The following is a 22,313-nucleotide window of genomic DNA, read 5'->3' as shown; positions in this document are numbered from 1 at the left end:
GACAAATGTGCGGAGCTTCCCCTTCGTTGTTTTGTGCGGCAAAATTTACACGACTACGTTTACGAGGATTTATTTGAAAGCAACTGTAAGAGTAATATATATAATATTTATAACACTACTGAAAATAGATTTTTTCGTAACAGTCTGAATAAGTTCAACGAAAAATGTGTTTTATTTAGATAATTACCTTAGATGGATATTTGTTTTAAATTATTTGAATGATGCTTAACTTTGTTTTTACTTAAATAGGCGTTTCGTACATTCCTTTATAATCGATGTAAAAGAGATCTATTATCGTCTGTGTGATTAATAAAAAGGAAAGACCATTTTGAAACGAGGAAAATCTGAAAAACGTTTGCATCCGGTTGTTCCACATAGTTTTATGCTAAAAATCGGAAACTCTGATAATTCCGTCCTATCTGGCAACTATTACAAAGAAATTTCTATAATTTCCTCGTGCAAAATTCAACAAGCGTGGCGATACTGGTTCGCTTGCCCAGTTGCCTGCTCGCCATGACCATCGAACCATGGTATTCTCTTGCCTCGATTCTTTCATTCCATTACCTGTTCTTCCTATAAAGAATGCACTTAAGGATGCACGGGGTCCTGAAAATTGAACACTTTCCTTTCCACAGATTTGTACGTTAAGGTCTCCAAAATAATATGCAACTGGTCCCATATTGAAACTCGCGTTATTTAAGAAAATATAAGATAAAGTAAACAATATACTTGACTGGTTATAACAGTGTTTCTCAATGTTTTTGACCGGAATATTCACTATTGCTTACTTGTTCATTAAAAACAAAAAAAAAGTAATCGATACTGTTTCTTCAAAAAGATGTTTACTCAAAGAAGATCAAAATTCTTTCTACAACGAATTCATTGAATTCAAATCCATCGATGGCGCCAGTCACATCATAAACATTAGTATTTCTTCTATTTCTTTTTCTGCTAACTATCGCTTATATAATTTAGAAGTGTGTTACGAGCCATTACCTTGTTGCATTATGAAATTATTCCCCACCAGCAAGAGTACCGATGGTTTATCATGCCTCTCTAATATCACTTCCTAATCCCACTTTTTCATTTTTCGTTAAGTAGCTGAGATTATTCAAAGTTGCCCTGCGTAATATTGTAGAAATAGCTTTCCCTGATATAGAACATTTTTTTGTTTCAGTATCCGAAGTATAGATAAGTAGGTTATTTCTCACTTTCATAGGGTAGAAATGGTAAGAAATTTCATATGATTATTATTGATTTTAATAAAAATTTGTGTACGTCAAAAACGTTTTGGAATTTAATTTTCAATAACTCCCGCCATATACGTATTTACTAATAACTGTGCAAACTAAGTTAGTACAACTGATCCAATATACTGTTTGTAGATAATGTTCGATCGCTGCTTGTTTTCCTGAATGGGATATTACTTGGTCGATCTTATGACAGTTTCTTGAATAATCAATTGCATGAATTATAGGAAGTTCTATTAGATGTTGTACGTCACGTGTGACTTATGCATGACGATGCACCGTTCCATTTCAGTCGAGCACAGTATAGTTCCTGAATGAATGATTTCTCAACAGAGGGATAGATCCTGCAGGGCCTCGAGAATGTTAGAAAATACGAAAAAAGTTTCTACTACTAAAAGTGGACAAATTTGATACGTTCTAAACTAGTACTGGGAAGGTTTTGCAACAACGTTGCTTGTTTTTTTCTTAACATGCTCAACTCGGTGCGAAATTCCTTACCTTCTTCATCGTGTGGCTCAAGAGATCGGATAGTAGACGTTGGCATCGTTATAAACGACAAACGAGCGTTTTTCTACCGTTGAAGTTTGTCTGAATTATTAAAATGTTGTCAGATATTAAAATTAAAATTAAGCATCACTAATGATTCTAAGTCAATTTAATAACTCTGTTCTTTAATGTATTAGTATCTAACCAATTCTTCGCTACAAAAAACAACAGAAAAATACAAATGTTTGCCAACACCATAAATACTGTAGATGTGATACGATTCGAGTTTATATGTATAATCAGTGTTATCGAATCTAATGCGAGTTAACGGTACGATCTTAATTGCCGAAAGGAAGCTCTTTTCTTCAACGTAGATTCAATTAATCGTGAATTTTTGCTTCCTTCAAAGTATAACTTACTTGCTCTTGTCACGCAGCCATTTACTTTCTTTTGTTCCGTTTAATTAAGCGTAACACCTTTTTCCATTTGAAATGTGCAGAATCATAGTTTATTAGAAGACTATGTCAGAATATGAATACAGAAAAGAAACTTATTAACGTTCGATAATTGAAGAGTTTCTTTTTAAATCGCCCTAAAATCTATATTTGAAAGAAATGGAAATTATACGTTATATAAATTTTGTTCGTAGCATTGAAAACGCTTTTTTTCAAATATGCAATTTTTTCAATGTGTCTTAAATCCAGATTTTTCTTTATTTTATCAATTGACGTTTGCAAGAGTTATTCACGATATAAAAATTAAATTACAATCAATAGAAAACATGTTTCGTTACGTTCAGCTATCGGTGAAATTAATTTCAATGTCAATAACCGAGGAGGTTCGTTACGCTCAAACAGTTGATCTCGATAAACAATGATGATCGATACGGTAGAGGTAAGGCGAGATCGCAAGACAGTTTCTACGGATTGCTTCTTTCAACCAGATCAAGTTCCATTGCGGGTTAGAATATAAGTACCCCGTTTAGTACACGCTTAATCTCTCTTTCTCTCTTTCCATTCAAGGGAAATTATTGTGACCATAGTCTATGAAGATTTTACCCACTTAGAAGCAATTCCATCCCAGCCAGGCTTGGAATTGCATCGTATTGCATTTGGAGAAAGGTACGTGCGCCGGTGCACGATCGTTCCGTGGTCGAGTTTTTCGCATACTCGGGAAAATAAACCACAGAAGTGAATGTTAATAAACGAAGGATTTCTCTTTTACGCCGTGAAACCCTGAAACGGGTGAATAAACTGGAATAGCGTTTCATGAACGTCGCGCCGATCGACGGAAATCTTTCAATTATTGCAATTTGCGGCAACAGTCACTGAAAGCAGCGTTATCATATAGGCAAACCAGATAACAGTGTTTCAAATACTCGAACGAAGAAAGTTCTATAGTTACTCGTTTACGGATGGGACGATCTTTTAAGGGATCTTTTAAGGGATCTTTGAAGGGATTTAAAACCGTTTTATTCGAATAATTATTCGCAGATTTCTGTCGCGAGTAGTTTCGTTTGGATATACTTTTATCCGGACGAACTTTTTATCGTGAATCATAAATAACAGCCCATTTGGGGTAGAACGTTGTCTGTTATTTGGATAAAAATAGTATCCAACGATAGTTCGTACTAACCCACATCCCAGGAAGGTCGAGGAAAACTGAGTTTAGCGCGAACGTCGGAGCTCTCATTTCCGGAACCACTTCTTAACTTCCGTCACGGGACTGGTGGCGTAATTGCGGATGTATTTGGAGTTCAGTAATTATGACCGACGAGCGCGTTTATAAAAATTTGCCGATTTACTATCGCTTAACGCGTCTTATGGACGGACGAGGCATGAAAAAATGCGTATCAAATTTGTATAGTTTCCTTTTTCTCTAATGTTCTCGCACATTCGTCACACCTTTATTTCCAACGATACTGAACGCTTCGAGCAGCTGTCGATACTTCAAGAAATTATAAATGAAAGGAACGGTTAATAGGAACATTATTGTCTATCGCAAATAACGAGTTCTAGGTTCCGAATACAGAAACAAAATTGATAGAAAGATTATTATTATTGCGTTTCGTATTGATAATTTCATTATTGATAGACGTAACAAAGTTTAATGTTAATTTTAACATTTGGTTAGCGTTCTGCAAAATGGCTGCTCGATGTATGATATAGAAAAATAAATTCAACTATAATATCACTTACGAAACGTTTGGGTTACGCAAAAAAATCGCCCTTACTATTCATATTTCTGCGCTTGGATTATTTCGACGATGAACTACAAAAGAAAAGCAGGAAGAGACACGAAATATCTGTTCTTCCTATTGCGAAAAAGAAACGATTGTAAGTTTGAACTCCCAAGAGGTGAGATAATCTTAACGACCGTGTTCTCTTAATTAGAGAAATGTAAAGAAATACATGTAGTCCTCGATTGTAGCAATGGGGTCTACGCGTTTCTGGTGACGTAAAATAGAAACAAACATAATGAGTAACGAAGATGATTGCCCTTCTCAACGTGACTAGGTTTACGTAATGTCAATGGCTACACGATGGTAGAGAAAGATGTGGAGATGGGTTAACGACTCGAGCATAATCTACTGGAAGAGACGTTCAGATTCATAGTTATAGTAGTTATTGCTCTATACTACGGCGGTTTTTTTTTTGAAAATGGTAATTAGTGTGACAACGATCCTACATTTCCTCGTTATTGTGTCCTCCGGTCTTTCCCTTGTACGTTTCTACGTTCCGTCGCGTTTGGTTTTCCATTGTTTCGACGGTTCTCACGACACGCAATGAAACAGACCGGCGTTACGTTCTTACAACGTAATTCGGTCGATTTTCTCTTCCAGAGGAAGAGAATTGTTCCAATTTATCTTGATGGTTGATCTCGTTTGCAGGTTGCCGAAATGAAAAAAAAATAAAAAAAAAACAAAAACAGACGGTGAACGTAACATTGCCATTGTTAACAGCAACTCGAAGAAATATTCAGCTGAACATTGTATTATTGTTACCGCGAGAATGCTATTGGGAAACGTTTCACTGTAGAGCGTTGGGAAAAAAATTCTACGTTGAAATAAATTTGGGAAATGCTGAATTAATTTAGACTCTGTTGCATTCGATGTGTTAATCTTCTAGTGTGAAATGCGTTTTTTATACGTGTTGGAATAATGTTTAAAAATTTTTTGGGTCGAAGAAAGTTAAAATTGATGGCATTGGATTAAACTTAGAAAAGGTGAAATAATCAAAACTGGGGAAAGTCACAGATTGTCGGCTGGAAATTTATTTAAATGTCAGCTAAGAAAGTATTTGTACTATCTAATGTAATACTATCTTGCTCAAACATGTCTTTTTATTGAAATATTATATAAGCAAAGTATGCGATAACTGATTAAATCTACTGACAAATAACGAATTCCATGAGATATCGGAATGATTGCAGCTGAGTTTAAGACACCACAAAACCAATAAAGTAACATCGACACCACTTGTGGTAAAAACCCGTGGTTAACCGTACGTACGTCGAACAAATGCGACGCAGAACGCAAACGGAAGAGCATTAACGCCTAAAAAGTCCATTGCTTTCTAACGACGGGAAATAGTGAAATTGTACGCTAAATTTGTTTAGAGTCGTTTGTATGAATTGCTCAGCGAGATTCCAGTTTCTATGATCCGCATCTTCGATGATTGTTTCAAGTCGGTCGACTTTGCAGTTTTCGTTTCTTATTGAAAAAGTAGCCTATATATTTCAAAATTCTTGGAACAGTCATTTGATACTACTGAATATTAATATTATATAAACAATTTCATAGAAAGTTCAACATACTTTAATTTGAATCAAAACTGAAAGTATTAGATTTGTTGCACGTCATTTCAGAACATTTCACACAATTTGTCAATTTAAATACAACTGACGATATAGAATATTTTATTAATAACTATATTAAATGTATGTTTATACAAGAAACACGTGGTATCATAACCTGTATGATATTTATAAGTATTTCTTAAGGCTCGAATGTAAGAAATAAAATACTGATATAATAAAAAAAGCAATGTAAGCAACAATAAACATTGTCAGATGCCGTACACCTCGTGGCGTTTTCCTTTCACTTTCCGTCAGTCGGTACGCAAGAGGCTCAGCATCAGCCCGGAATATGAAAGATCATTTCTGCGAAGAAAACGGTACTTTCCCTCGGATAACTGCACAGTATCGAGCCTAACGCGCATGCAGTTATCTGGGGAATACAGTATTTGAGAAAATTTGTCGACAAAAATAATTTATTTGGTCAACGTGATGATGTAGAGGTCGAGAAGGAGATTTTCGACTTTTTGATTAAGAATCGCTGATATATTTTCGTGATTTATTATATATTTAATCTTTGTATTAACGTTTCAACCTTCGATCGAGATTCTACGCAAAAATTTATACAAAAATTAAATTTAATATTGATAAATGTACTAAAACTGGGTAATTATTACTATAAATGCAAAAATAAGACATTTTGGTTCTCCTGGTATTAAAGAAAATTTGACGAGTATAGCAATATTTGTACCAGAAGTTGAGGAATTATTTTGTTATTACATGGTCAGCAAGTAGCAGTCAGTCTACGGAAACCTTATCTTTACGTGACGCGATGCGTGTTAATTAGACAAACTATGTGCACTTCCATGATCGTAAAAATCATGATCGAGAAAAAAAAAATTGATACGATAAAATTCTAAGATTTAGAATTTACTAAATTAATATTAAATTCGAAAGAAAATTATGAATGTAGAAAATATGGATGATTTAAGTCTTATCTCTTTCTGTGCCGGTGCATTTATCTTCCGAGTGTAACTGTAGAAATATAATATTTTTTTTTTATTTTAAATATTCCATACAAGTATTTGCATATTTTTCATCTATGAATTTCGAGTGCTAAAAGTGTGTCACTCTTTTTAGACGGAAACCTTCTAAAAATTTAAAGAAATTAATAAAGAAAAACGTTTCGCGTTGAATCATTAAAACGATTAAATCGACATTGATACTGCTGATATTAATATTCGCACAGTATATCGTGTTCTTCGTTATACTCGAAGGAAACTCATTCGCAAGAGCATTGCACACGTTTGCTTCCTGCAAGATGGAGCGAATAACAGTACATACTTGGATAGTTGATCCCGCATACTATTCCAACTGGTATAGTACGAACCGTTACAAGAATATGGAAAGTCTGACGGATCGCGAATACTAAAATGCACAGAATGCAGAAGACGAAAACAAATAATACAAAAGTTCATTTCGTCAAACACGGTCATCATGACACACTTTGTATTAGCAAAACGTGTAGATTGAAGATTCTCTGTAACTTTTTTCTTCGATATAAGAATTATTTTGTAAAAATGAAAATTAGTTACGATATATCTCGTGTTATTTTGAAAGAATCATCCAAGACATCTTATGAATAAATCATTTGCTTCAAGGTTTTCTCATACGAATTTAATTGCTTTTCATTCTTTTGGGTTCAAACAAGATCTATGTTCGCAGAGTTCACACATATGTACATATTGAGATTAGATTGTATAATAATACTTTAAATTACATGGTCTCGTTGCGTAATTTGCTTTTTTTTTTTGTTAATTTTTCGAATTTTGAAATAAAATGTACAATATACATTTTCGAGTGTATATTACTTTAAGAGAATGCAAAAATAATTAATTTTTATATCTGAAATAATCAGATTGCTTTCTTTCTGCTTTATTTTTTGTTCAGTGTTGATATTAATTGTAAATTTAAGTTAACAGCTAAACTAGGTCAGAGTTTCATTAATTTAATTTAAAACTAGAATAGTGTGATATACAGCCGGATCATGTGTGATTAAAATTCGTGAAATTGTTGTCCTTTCTCTTCGCTAGAATTTCTCTAAATTGAAACTTTTCTAATTTAATGAATAAATTAACCAGTGACAGGAATTCTAGTGGCGTTTAAGAAGCGTGAAACTATTTCGAATTATATTATACCTTGATTTTAATTACTGCCTACCTACCCAAACGTGGAATTTCATCTTTCATGTAAGATACAAATGAAATTTCCGAACTTGTAATTGCAAATCGAATTTTTGCAAAGTTGTCCAGAAAAAATTGTGACAATCTTAAGTGCGTATTTCTCTGCTTTCACAACCGTCGAAAATGAATGACGCGTGAGAAAACTCCTACGCAACAAAGGCTCACGTTCTGCGCGTTTACATGGGCGGTGTGCATCGAAATCTTCTTCTTATTCGCCTGCTTTCTATTCCATTTAAACTCTAGAACAATTTCCTGAATTGTAAAAATAGTGTTCTGAGAATTTTACTTTACATTTCCATCGTTTAGTATAGTCAATCGCACGAGCCTGTACGGCGTCTTTCATGCAAGAAGAAAAGAAATACCCTAGGATACCAATTAAGAATTGAAACGTCTGAAAGGTTGAAATGTTCCTTGGTATAAAAAATTGAATTTTTATTTGAGAAAATTAAAAAAATCACGAGCGAATGGATTAAACGGAACACAACAGTCGCAGTCGGCGAACTAGCGGCGAAAGAGCTTTTAAAGTTTCCTTGACGGAAGTATACCTGGCTGGTGTGTGTGAGGCCTTTCAAAAAATCTGGAACATTACCCGTGAGAACCAGCTATTTATCCCAGATAAACATTGACACTGTAGCGACCTATGGCTAATAGTATCGTATCGTATCGACATTCTAATCCACATTTTATCTTGCATAAATCTTCGTTAATAATATGGCCCGATATTTCGTGCATGGGAGCAGGACGTAAAATCGAAAGAGAACGAAAGTGAAAGGTGCAAATTCCATTGCCACTATACACCACGCGGCGAACGGACCACGTGCGTTCTATACCACACCATCTATTGCTAGATGAATGAAATAATGATGTATTTTTAACATAAACCCTAGGAAAGTCCAGAGCAGGTAGACATGCTTCTCAATTTCATTTGAATCGGCAACCTGATAAAATGTATTCTTAAATATGTTTTGACTCTTTGCCTTTAAACACCACGAATAAAACTCGAAGAAAATGTATTGCAAAATAAATTTGATAAATATTTGGGTGACGAAGTCATAACGTATCAATTTGTATATTAGTATCATTTATAGGGGAGACTGGAGCAAGAGAAGACTAAGAAAATCTGGGAGTAACACATATGCTTTTTTCATTGAAAGAATATTAAAATAAATTCTAATTATAGTTTGATATCTTCTCTATACAATAACAAAACTTCGCGTAGTTAAAATAATTATGAATCACGCTTTGTGGTAAAATGCCGAAGCGACTTCAATTTCGCCGCAAGCAATGATTTCTTCTAATTGTTAAATCACATTCTTCATAGAAAAGGTCATCTAGTCAAGTACACTAATGGAATGTTGGCGTATCAAATGATCTTAAACGGATTCGTAAGCACCGCGTAACAAAGAATAACTTTCACTCAATGACTCTTTTCATCGCTTAGACGAGTATTTAAAGAGCTTTATGTTATTTTACCACGCGACATTTGCATTACGGAATTCTACGGTCTAAAAATTATTTAATCATTCGACAAATTGGTACTTCCAAATCTCTGTGCGAAAAGTTTGTCCATTAACCTTTTACTCTGCTCACATTTATAACTGTGTACGATCGTGATCATATTCTAGAGCGAACGATCTTCTCCAACACCAAGGTCTTTGGCAAGGTAAAAATATAACTATTCCCTAGCAATTGCGGTCTGTCACAGTCTGATAATCAGCGAGCCAAGTACGTTGATAAGCAGCAATACCCTGGATAATTAAGATACTAATTGCTTTTCATTGAAGTGCTCCTCAAATTAAATTCAGCATTTCACTGAACGAAGTTACGATGGGAAGACTAAAAGTTTCTGCAAAAGAAACTGATTCTGATATATTTCAGAGTATAAATCATTGTCTCGTTTAAGGATAAAATTTATAATTAAAGAATTAGTATCCAGAATATACAGGGGGTTCGGCAATTAGTGGTACAAATTGCATTATGGTTATTCTACGCGAGAAACTGCATTGAAAATATAAAATAAAATTGTTTTTATACGAGACTTCGTTTTCGAGATTACTTTGAATATTTATCAAATACAATTTATATTACTCTGTTACTGAGTGAGTTTATAAACGATGTTAATATTATTATTTGCTCTCTTTTTAAACTAATAATGATATTAAAAACAAACTGATAGAATAAACTGTTTAAAAAAAATGAACGTTTTGCTTCAACTATGGAGTCAAGATAGTAGAGTGTTTTCTCGAAAAGAAAGCCTTCTACTGTTTGTACATTTTTAAACATATTTATCTCCGTTATTTATTTATACCCGCAGATAAGGAAGATTTTCACGTTGAGATTAATTCTGTTGGAATTCAATAATTCATTAAATCGAGTAAGATTTATCTGATCGTTATGCAGCGTATCTATTAAGGGAAAAAAAGATTTCCTAATCAAACAATACCTTTATTTTCTACAAGGCAGGAAGTTTCCTGCGTTAAATTTATCCCAATCGTGTTAATTTTCCATTTTTTCTAGGAAAAATTTGGTATGCGGATGTTTTGAAACCAATTACGGAGGGAGCATCGGGGCATTTACAATTTTTGCTAATCATTTTAACGAATCGTTCGTGACAAGATCTATTAATAATTATCAAGTAAATTTCCCTGTAATACACGATGATGATCATGAGCGCTACGGTAACTAGTCTTGTGCTCCCATTAACAAGTGTTCCGAGATTTAGTAGCGTGACGAGAACATTAATTAATTAAGTATTCCAATCTGTCCTTATTCTTTTTCCCTCGACCTGTAATGAGACTCAAATCGTTGATTCCGCTCTAGAAATTCGATGATCATACCAAACGCGAAACTTCCGGAAACTCTGTTACGTGTATCGACGCTTATTAATACTGTAAAGTTTTATTCCTAAGTTATCCCGCTTCTCGTGATCACGGTGATTTCGGAGCATTGTCCTTTTTATGCTTTCACGTAAACTCACTTGTATTTTTATCAAAATAGAAACATATTCTAATTGGCAAAAAGTTGGCTATTATATGCGTCTTAGTATCCAAAAAACATATCTTATTTATTTTATGTTTTCGTTGCACGAATTGCATGTACAAAAAAATAAAAATAGAACGTGAAAGAAAAAATCAAATAGACATATAGTGTAAAAAAAAAATGGAAAACAAAGGTGCAAGATGATACAGTTCAAATTTTATTTAAACAAATAAAGATGCTATTCATAATTATTCAAACTTTTAAATTCAAATTAAATTTCAATCGACCAAATGGCAAAGGAAATAATATTCCTTAATAATAATATTAAGGATTTAGGATGTATACATTTCCCAAAATTTCCAGGGAAATTATTCCGGAAATCAAACAACTGAAACTTAAGATTTAATATTACATTTTCTTAATTAGCCATTCAAAGTACGTACTAGCAAATCTAAGATGCACAGACCCTCCTTAACGTAGTTTTAATTTCTAACTGATCATGCGCTTGAACAATTGTTTCATAATAATAATATTTATTCAATAGTTTCGTTAAGAAAATAGTGTAATTTTGCCATAAGTTGCTACTTCTATATATTGTACAGAATATACAGGGTGTTCGGCCACCCATGGGAAATATTTTAATGGGAGATTCTAGAGGCCAAAATAATCAAGAATACCAATTTGTTGATGGAGGCTTCGTTAAAAAGTTATTAACGTTTAAAGTTCCGCCATTACTGAATTTTTTTCTCGAAAATGCGTAAGATTTTGGGGGTATGTCTATTCACCAAAAATGATTGTAATTGAACCCCGCAAACGAAAATAATTTTTCCAAAACGATTTGAAATTTTTTAATTTTGTCGACAAATTTCATACCTTTTCGAATTTTTTTTTAGAAAATGGGTAGGATTTCGTGGGTATGTCTATTGATCAATAATGATTGCAATTGACCCCTACAACCGAAAATAATTTTTTTAGAACGATTTGAAATTTTTTAATTTTGTCGAAAAATTTAAACACCTACCCTCTGTCGATTTTTCTTAAAAATTCGTTTTTGATTTTGAGTAATTTTGTTTGACGTCCTACAGAAAAGTTGTCTAATACTTTTTTGTAGGTACCCATGAGCTCTACTTCAGAAAAAAGTTTCATTGAAATATATTCACAATTGTAGGAGTTATAGCTGTTTGAAAATTGGACCATTTTTATGGGGTTTTTCTCATTTTGCGAGGTCAAGGAATAACTTTTCGAATATTTTTACGATTTGTACATATTCTCCATCAAAATACGCGTAGTTTGCTTTTTTAAACATTAAAATTTCCAATCCGTTCAGAAGTTATGACGTTTTAAAGATTCGCATGAAAATTCAGGCAGATATTTCTGGCTAGAAATTATATTTTCGGTAAGGAATTTTTTTCTCGAAACTGAGTAGGATTTCGGGGGTATGTCAGTTGACCAAAAATGCTTGCAATTGACCCCTGCAACTAAAAATAATTTTTCCAAGACGATTCGAAAGTCTTTTTTTTCACCCAAAACTTTCAGCACTTACTCGAATTTTTTTCTCGAAAGTGGGTAGGATTTCAGGGATATGTGTATTCACCAAAAATGATTGTATTTTAACCCCGTAACCGAAAATAATTTTTCCAGAACGATTTGTAATTTTTGATTTTAATTATTGATAACTTTTTAACGTAGCCTCCATCATCAAATTGGTATTCTTGAATTTGGTCTTATTTTGGCCTCTAGAATCCTCCATTAATATTTTTCCCAGGGGTGGCCGAGTACTCTGTATACACATTTCTGATTAAATGTTTTTAGAAGAATCATCAAATGTTTGATTTGGTTTGAAAAGAATTTGATCACGATTTGAATTTCAATTGAATTATTTTCCGATCGAATTGCGTGGCGCACCTTGTATAAAACTGCAAAGGTCTGAAGGAAAAGAATGACAGGAACGTCTTGAAAGGAATTCGTGCACCGTTCGTCGTTTACCATCGATAGAAACATCGAGGCGACGAGACGTGCGTTTACTTCGGCCATTGACTTGTAACGGGTTCGGTCTATGGGTTCTGGTTTGTTGCGGTTCATTTAGGCTGAACAAATTTAACCTGTTCATACGTCACGGTTCTCGATGGCCGAGGTATATGTATATCCCAGTCCTACATTCTACGTTCTACATATTTTCCTTTTTACTTTCCCGGTTGTTATTTAACAGAGAAGAAGTGTTGCCATCGGACACAATTTCACGCTGCATCCACTGTAAATTTTTGCATTTTACGATGTTTCAAGGTATCCTAGATCTAAAAATATAAAAACATAAAATTCTGTATAGGTATATGTATTTATGTTGGCCTCTTCATATCTCAGAAGTGGTTTATCAGAGTAGTATAGTGGGCTCCATATTAAATTTCTGAATAGAAAAATCAAATTAAATTTATCGTTTTGTTAGAAATTTATCTATCAACGCATCGATTACCACGTCACCCATACAAAACAAAGCTTTGGTCTCGTAGAAAATTTCGCAGGTTTAATTTGGTGTTGAAAGGGAGACAATTCGATACGTTCTAAACCGAAGAAAGAAAGTTTTGCAACAACGTTGTCAGCTTTTAATTCGAAGGAATTGTCACGTGCAATCGAGCGAGAAATGCCCGATGAAAAGTTAAATGACACGTTCACGACATGAAAATCGCGGTATAATATTACTGCGCAAACGACAAGATGGTATTTCGCATTTGTGCAATGGCCTGTCCCAAGGTTAAGCTCGTACACCATAGTAAGACACAAAGTAATTGCCGGTACACAGAGAATTGCGCCATATTTCGAAATCTCATACGCCCCTCGCGTAGTCACGTGTATAAAACGGGTTACGACTTTCTCCGAGAATTCCCCCCTTTTGCGTTTCGAGAAACGTACGAACAGAAAACAAATTCAAGACGCAATATTTTGAAAGATTTTCGAATGGTCGGGAAGAATCATACGTCTTTGAACAATTATTATATTTCATTTCTTGAGGAGAATATTTCTCACTTATAATATATACGCAAGCACAATACGAAGATCGAAGTGAAACGAATTCTGCCATACTTCGAAGCATAATCTATAGTATAGAACAGTATTTGTTTCTCGAACTTCGCCTTCTCGTTGACCCCCATAATAAAGACAAATTATTGATGGACACCCTGACACCTACATACAATTTGAAACTGTTTTTAGAAGCAATTTTGAAACGTTTTAACAATCTTTATTTAATCTAAAGAGTTTCACATTTCTTAATTTGTACTTTTCATAAGGTTTACTAAAATCATACTCAAAAATAAATCCCTATTCAAATGTTTGTTCGACTAAAACTTGCTTTAAACATTCAGTATCGTTATTGTAAATATTCTATGAAACAAAACGAATACTTGAGCAATTTTTATTATTAATAAGACGCATTGTGATTATTAATTTCACTAGAAAAATTAAAAGGTTGCACCAGGTTTACTATACAAAGTATTTAAGGTTCTTTGGAAAGTTATCACTTTTAAGTTTGCACTTTTATTGTACGAATGTACATTATTTGTAGATGTTCTTTCGTACATGGCATGCCGGCGCAGATGATTACTGTCCACCATAGAACTGAAATTTAAATTTGAGACAAGATTCTTATGTAATGAAATACTAAGGGAACGGTTAAACAATGTAATTGGAAATATATCTGCTGAACTCGATCAAATTTCGGTAAAATGCATACGAATAAAATACCAAACACTATTCTGAAAAATGTGATTTAAGTTCTGGGAATGATAATTTCGACGGTAATGTTGGAAATTTGCAATATACCTTTGTATCGGCATTCCCATACCATAATACTCTTCCTCCTTAGGAGCAGAAAGTTCATTCCTGGCCAAGTTCTCCTGTTTTTTTAACTACTCTAGCATCTTTTGTAGCTTTTTGCGCTTGGGCCTCCGCGATGAAAACAACGTGTATCTAAAAATTATTTCATTCTATGTACATTTATATTTTAATTATGTGTATATACGTATCAAAGAAATCAAGTTTCGTTAAGGATTCCCCAATGTACATCCAAAACAATAAAAGTATGCTGTCTGGTATACTCTACAATTAAAGAGGGTACCAACTAATCGTTACTTTTTAAGACCACAATCTCTCGATTTCAACCTGGTGCAATCCCTTGATTATGCATCGGATAATTGTATTACAAACTACTTCTTTTATTTTCTCATTTTAACCAAATTATTGTCTTCGTACATAATTTCCAAGTTCATAAATATTATTCGTACGAACGAAAAGTTTAAAGTACCGCTGATGTTTATCGACGCGTACGAGCATTATTAGCTGCATTAGTGTTTTTATTCAATCATTTTCAGGTATACTTCCGCCGTTGCTGTCACTGGTACTCGCAGGCATAATCGGTACCGCAGTGGCAACCTCCAGCTGCCCATGGGCACAACAGGTGCCCGATCTCGAGAGTTCCTGTATCTGCGACTACAACCTAGCCAGGGAACTTTCGGTGCAATGCGACATCGTGGATTACGAACAGCTCACGTCCGCCATGCGGCGTTACGCGACTAAAAATACCGTGGATTTATTTTACGTAAACAACAGTACGATCGGGACGCTGAAGAATGACTCATTCACAGCATTTAGAATCAACAATATGCAATTGTCCGGCTGTCAAATCAGAATCATCGAGCCGGAAGCCTTTAGAGGTCAAGAGACTTCATTGAAGAATCTTAATCTGAAAGATAACGAGCTGACGGAGATTCCCAACAATATTTTGAAGACTCTACGGAATCTGACTGTGCTGGACCTATCGATGAACAAAATAACAAAAGTGAACGATAATACTTTCGTAGGCTCGAAATTAGTTACGCTGAAACTGTCCGACAACGAAGTCACTCTTTCTCCAGGGTCGTTTCGAGGTCTGGAGAGATCGCTGAAGAACTTAAACTTAAAGGGGACCAGGCAGAAAAAAGTACCGGAGGGTCTGAGGGGTTTGAAAACTCTGGCCTTTCTGGATCTATCGCAAAACAGTATTCGAGAACTTCCTGGATCTGCTGGGATAAAAGCTTTCGAAGGGCTGGAATCGTTAACTGGATTGAACCTTGAGAGAAACTTGATTCAAAATATTGGATCAGAGGCTTTCTATGGAATTAAAAACACTTTAAGCTCGTTGAGCCTGCTGAACAATCTAATTCCGGATTTTCCCACGGCTGCTATTAACAGCGTTCAGGATCTTAGAGTAAGTTTGGAATCATATATACACAGGGTATTGCAAATTTCATGATGTAAAATATGAAATAAGATTACTAAAATAGATTAACCAACATGATTGTAAATTAAAAGGACGTGATCCGTGATTTAGGTACTAGACATTGGATTCAATTTGATAACGGACCTGCCAGTGAATGCTTTCCAAAAGAATCCATCGATAACTCTTCTGGCGATCGATGGAAATCCTTTATCGACTATCCCGGAAGAAGCTCTCGCTCGATTGAACGGAACTCTTCGAGGACTGAGTTTGGGGGGTCGATTTCTGGTCTGCGATTGCAGATTGCGATGGATCGTGGAGTGGATAAAAACCAGAGACCTACAAGTGACCAGTCGGGAACGGAAACCACAATTCTGCGGGAGCCCACAGAACCTGCAAGACAAAAGCTTTTACAATATCGATCCAGAAGGTAATAATTAAAATACCAATCTAAACGTATTTCTCCTTTTTCCTCGTAATTTGTCCGTTACTATTCGCTAATTATAATTACACGTTGCGCATTTCCCTTAGAAATGAACTGTGAAAGAACACCAGAAATCATCGGAATCGGTACAGTGGAAAGCGTGGACACGAGAGAACCAACGGGACCTTTAGGAGTAGCGAGTAGCTATAGCCCAGTCACCCGACCCTCCGTCTCTGTTTCGACTGTAACAAGTCCAACAGCAACCACGATGACAACGACGACAACGACGACGACGACTACGACACCTGTGCCGTTTACAACTGAACAGAAAAAAGCTGAAACATCGCCTTCGACGACATCAAGATCTACCACTAATAGACCAACAGTTGCTCGAACGGGTAACGTTGTAATAATGAGGACTACATTGTCCCCCCCAAAACACGTTCAGGACCATTTGCAGCCACATCAACCAAGACCGCCATTAGTACTTGGTTCGCCGCTATATAAACCGAAGTCAAATGAGAAAGATATAATAGTTAAGGACGTGCTTAGGCAAGATAATGCTGTGATTATATACTGGGATACGGACGTGGCGAACATTTTGGGTTTTAAAGTCATTTATCGGCTGTTTGGTGACAATAACTTCAAGCAGGCACCGCCTCTCGAAGCCAGCGAAAGAGAGTTCAAAATAAAGAACGTTCCTTCGCAGGTAAATGTATTTTCTGATTACTGTTTGTCACGAAAAATCGTGGCGTCGATTACGCACAACGCATTGACCTTTCTATGCAAAAACATTACATTCGCGTTCCTATCATTGTTTTGCTTAATACAAATTATCTTTGTGGAATTAGCAGATTCTCTTTTTAACCATACATTTATTTTTATATTTTGGATCAATTCTCTGGGAAGTATCGACGCTACGCTCTTGTACGACACACAGCAATTAAGTTTACACTTGACAAATTGTAATTTAATTTATAAAGTCATTTGCATCAAAATGAAATGTATTCTTTTATCACAGGAGTGTATCGTAGTCTGTGTGGTCTCGTTAGAGGAAACCAACATTACCCCGGCGAATGTACCCTACAACCAATGTAGGGAAATAAGAACGGAAAATTCACCTACGTCCAACATGGACAAAATTACTATCGCTGCTAGTGCAGCCATATGCGCCACGATAGTAGTAGCCGTAATAATATTCATCGTCGCGAATCGTCGAAGGGCCAGGAAACTTCATACGCTTCATAGCATTGATCAAACAAAAATGGGCGGTCCAATTGCTGGATTACCCGTTAACTGTTGCTCTAATGTTGGTCCAACACCCAGCCCTGGTGGACCGTTGTCTTCAATGGCAACACTCAGTGCTTACAATGCTCAAAAAGAATGGGACCAAGTGTCTGCATACAGTAACAGAAGTATACCAAGACCAAGGATATTTCCTGTAGACCGACAAGGTATAAACAAAGAATAAAAATAAGCCTTAAAGCATAAATGTAAACAAATAAAAATAGGTATAAAAAAAAAGCATATAAATGTCAAACGCTTCATAATTATTTATTTCTAGGGTCGATAACAAGAGCTTCCTGTATTGACGAGGTCAGATCTCAAACAGGACACTACAGTGGAAAGGTATCAACCCGATCCGTAGTCGATGGTCAGTCGCAACACAGTTTTTCAAACACTTCTACAAGATACTTCGCAAACAACACTTTGTCATCCAATCTGGCTAACACGAGACCAGGTCAGCGTTCATTAAACAAATTACTTGATAACTTTAATAAATACACGTGTTTGCAAGTTATCAGTTTTGATGTTTTCTTTCGTAGAACTAAGACAATCTCGACAGTCCCTGGCAGCAGCTTCCGACAGAATGCCACGAACAAACTTTTCACCGAGTCACATGCCATCGCACACTTCCTCCAGAAGGCAGAGACCACGGTCATGTAACCGCACCTTGGAGCAGAATCCTCCGCGACCGGGTAGCCGATACAGTATAGCTGACTCAACACACACTCTCAACCATTACGAAGAAAACAATTGGACCGATCATGACATGGACATATACATGGCACGTAATCCAACCACGAGGACTGGTCTTATGCCTCTTTAACTTAACACATAATATGTGTATGGTTTTGCTCAAACGTGTTCAGTGACAATTTTTTGGAGCATTTGAACTGCTCTTACTCAATTAGGTGTATCATACGACATGACATTTTAGGAGATATAAAATTCGTAAATATTTTAGTGTTTATTAGTATAATGATTGCAGCCTATGTTATTACAAGTATTACGTGTAATAAACGTATTAACGTTGAGAGCAGCATTGTAAACATCTACAAGACTGAGAGGTACCTCCGCCATCTCTCAGGTGTAGGGGTGTTCAGGTAGCTCGAAATTTGGATTCAAGTCGTCGATAAATCGGCGAATTGGGCCCGATACAGATCGGCTGCCCGAGATATATCGGGTTCTGCTCAAATGAAACGATTTCTTGACGGTCCGAACACGAGTTTCGAGCTACCCGCACACTCCTGCTCAGTTACTTTCTCATAGCTATGCAAAGTGGTCTTCAACGTATTTTTTCTGATTAATATCTTTTACAATAAATTAGAAAATACAGTTTCATCACGATGCAATAACAATATTTGAGTGTTTCTAAATAATCTTTATTCATATCATTCTACTGCAACACTAAAGGTTCGTTAACACAAGATATCTAGTGACGATGCAGAACCAGTGAGCATCATAAAATAGTACTGGAAACAAAGGAGATCGTATAAATTGCAGATGCCTAAAATGCTGCTTTTAACCATAATGTAGTAATATGAATGAGAATGCTCTATACGTATAGCTTTAAGGAAGTTAATATAAAGTATTTTAAAACGCACATTAAGAAAATATACTATGTGTGCTTGAATCAAATGTTAAGATTCGCTTAATTCAGGCACACGATCTCTAGAAATGATTTTAGTAATAAGTCATAAATGAGTCAAGATTAACGCGTATGAGTGGTGAATGTGTTTTTATCCAAAGACTATATCATAAAAACAAGAAAACAACGTCTATTGAAATCCGTTTTACGTTAACGTTTTGTGCTTCTACATATGTTTACCGAAAATGTACCGATGTACAAAATATTTCATAACATGTGAAATGTTATGATAATGAGAGAATTCTCTGCTAAAAACAAATTGATTTTATATATTTTTAAATAATAATTATTTTATAAGTTTCAGTACTAGAATAAAAAATTAAAAACTGAATGCATACATAGTGAAATTACATACATCCTTCGAAATATTATGTATCATGTGCTCTAATAAATTTCATTTTGATAAAGAAAAAGAAATATACATTCGTATTTTCCGATAATACCACATTTTCTAAAATTGTAAGTACTCAACAATTTTCTCAAGTACTGCATAACTCACTTGTCTTACTTTACTATCATGCGATAAATCGATAAAAAACAGAATCAGCAACTTTAAGGTAACTCATAGAATGTGCAGTACTCACCCAGGTATAAGAATGTTTCTTTCCCAACGAAATCTGATTTCTTGCACGAACTCGTACCATAATTGTGCTAACGCTGACTCCCCTCCAAGGCTATGCGTACAGTGTGCAGCAACGATAGAAAGACGCCAAATTAAGCTATCCATGGGACATGTTTTTACACCTTTCCACTGATCTTCGTCCACAGTAGACGTTAGATCACCATATGAAGCTTTCTGAAACATTAATTAATCAATTATATTAGCTCTACAATAGCTTTTCTTATGTAAAAAAAAAAATGAAGTTAATTAAAATATAAAGAAAATAGTACTTACAGAGTTTTCGTCTGCATCTGGGAAAAGAAAATAAAGTATCGACAATAATATTTCCTCCGATATTGGTCCATCCACATTTTTATTTTTTTTCGCAGCTGCTTTACCAACGACTGTTGCAATTGTAGGAACTTTAGATTCCGTTAATATATTAAAAACCGAGCTCAATGATTGATCTTCGTTTTGAGCATAAATTACAGCATCTCCAAGCAAGTCTACCATCATTTTTTGACTGTTACAAATATGCAAGAATTCTGTTAAATATTCTCCGAGTAGACAAGCTGGCATGGGAGACATTTTTACTAGCACAGACCACTTAGGAGCTAACTGTGGTTCTAAATCTGTGAAACTTTCACTATCGACTATAACATTCTCCAACATTTCAGGCCATGTGGTAAATAAATGAAGCTCTCTGAAATAAAAAATTTAATCATTCTACAAATTCAACAACCATAATTTTTTATCTTTTCATAGTACAAGAATCTTACGCGATTGGATCAAATGTTGCTCCAAATGGAAGTTTTCCAAGTTCATCTACACCTACTGTTTCCCCCATCATAAAATCAAAGTCTGGAGGTTCTTGAGTCCATGTACTATTAGTCCAGTCTTTCAATAGATACGAAAACCTTACAGATACCATTACTGAATCAAGATTTACTCCAGATCCTTCGCCTACTTTCTGTTTAAATAAAGCAAGTAAACCTAAAAATAATTCTTATCTATAGAACAATTGTCGCATACACCATTATTAACTATATAATCTTAATATAACTATTCAATTACTTCAAAACTTTTGATTCACAAAGTGTATTCATACCAGTGAGGTACTTGCAATGAGGAGGTATTCTTTTCAAATGTACCATGTCGAAGTGAATACAAATTCCTTTTCCAATACTAGTACCAAAATACATTCTCTGCCATGGTTCTTGTATTTGTACCAAAGTAGGTATATTGCTAAAAATATTAAATATATTTTACCATTGCGCCAACATTTGCGCCAAAGCATTTTGCTAATTACCAATTGGCATTGGTTGCAGCAATTGCAAGAGAACTAAGCAAAATTCTAAGTTTAGTTTCATCCGTCACAGCTTCCTTTTTACAAGATTGTAAAACAAGAAACTCTCTACAACCAAAATAATGAGCTATCTCTAAATGATCTCCATCAATTCTGACAAAATCATTTGATACATTTAGCGCATCCTTTTGACATTGTATTTGTTCATCCTCACTTTCTTCTAAAGGGCTATCTACATCATTGTCCTCTAATTTCAATTTATAATGCTTCAGTACAAATTCTGCATCTGTAATATAAAAAATATGCTGTTCGCATCTACTTCTATACTTCATAAAATGAAAAAAGCATATGGTAATTATATTGACCATGTTTTATTTTGATCTTTACTAAGCAAATGCTACATGTATGCATGTGCGAACAAACCAGCAAAATGAAGTTTTTCGATATTCTCTTCCCACTGACACGTAATAAAATCTCCAGATTTCAAAGGACAACCAATTTTTGTATTGTGAAGCTTCCATTCGTGCATAATTTCTTCCAACCGTGCTATAAACACCTCCCATTCCGAAGCAGTCGTAAAATCATGGTGATAAAAATCCTCGATTTCAACGTTGTTCATTTTTTTTATAAACGATGAAACAATTTAAGACTGTTTACTGATTAATCCGTTCAGTTTGTTTAAGGTTAAATGTTTGACGTTTATTCATTATCCATTGAGTCGAAGTTCATCGTGAAATCATAGAGTGCGTCATATGCTTTACAAGGCAAGCGCAGATGCGTGTAAAGCGATGTTTAAGAATTTTTTTCTCGAAAATACGTAGGAATTCGGGGGTATGTCTATTCACCAAAAATGATTGCAATCGACTCCCGCAACTAAAAGTAATTTTTTCAGAACGATTTGAAATTTTTCAATTTTGTCGCAAAAATTCATCCACTTATTAAATTTTTTTCTCGAAACTGGTTAGGATTTCGAGGGTATGTCTATTCACCAAAAATGATTGTAATTGACCCCTGCAACTGAAAATAATTTTTTTAGAACGATTTGAAAC

The 22,313-nt window shown here is 34.9% G+C and overlaps 2 protein-coding genes across 3 annotated transcripts in view; one reads left to right on the top strand and one right to left on the bottom strand.

The window, feature by feature from the left end:
• Nucleotides 1-22,313, bottom strand: part of Rab3gap1 (RAB3 GTPase activating protein subunit 1) — a 27,893-nt gene extending 5,580 nt beyond the window's left edge. The window contains exons 1-6 of one of the 2 annotated variants that reach the window (XM_076775629.1): nucleotides 21,688-22,313; nucleotides 21,268-21,550; nucleotides 21,067-21,203; nucleotides 20,738-20,951; nucleotides 20,253-20,661; nucleotides 19,942-20,153 (exon numbers count right to left, since the gene is read on the bottom strand). In XM_076775629.1, the coding sequence (XP_076631744.1) occupies nucleotides 19,942-20,153; nucleotides 20,253-20,661; nucleotides 20,738-20,951; nucleotides 21,067-21,203; nucleotides 21,268-21,550; nucleotides 21,688-21,883 (1,451 nt within the window). In that variant the 5' untranslated portion in view covers nucleotides 21,884-22,313. Of the gene's footprint in view, nucleotides 1-19,941; nucleotides 20,154-20,252; nucleotides 20,662-20,737; nucleotides 20,952-21,066; nucleotides 21,204-21,267; nucleotides 21,551-21,629 lie in introns of both variants that reach the window. The other variant, XM_076775630.1, reaches the window with a different exon arrangement.
• Nucleotides 13,466-18,693, top strand: Haf (leucine-rich repeat and fibronectin type-III domain-containing protein hattifattener). The gene is made up of 7 exons (XM_076776032.1): nucleotides 13,466-13,542; nucleotides 15,086-15,992; nucleotides 16,116-16,431; nucleotides 16,533-17,134; nucleotides 17,447-17,879; nucleotides 17,990-18,166; nucleotides 18,252-18,693. Exons 1-7 carry the CDS (start codon nucleotides 13,466-13,468, stop codon nucleotides 18,533-18,535), a joined length of 2,796 nt encoding a protein of 931 aa, XP_076632147.1. The 3' UTR covers nucleotides 18,536-18,693.

Source organism: Colletes latitarsis, chromosome 10, assembly GCF_051014445.1.
Source record: "Colletes latitarsis isolate SP2378_abdomen chromosome 10, iyColLati1, whole genome shotgun sequence".
Lineage (NCBI taxonomy): Eukaryota > Metazoa > Arthropoda > Insecta > Hymenoptera > Colletidae > Colletes > Colletes latitarsis.
This window is presented reverse-complemented; position numbering and strand designations above follow the sequence as displayed.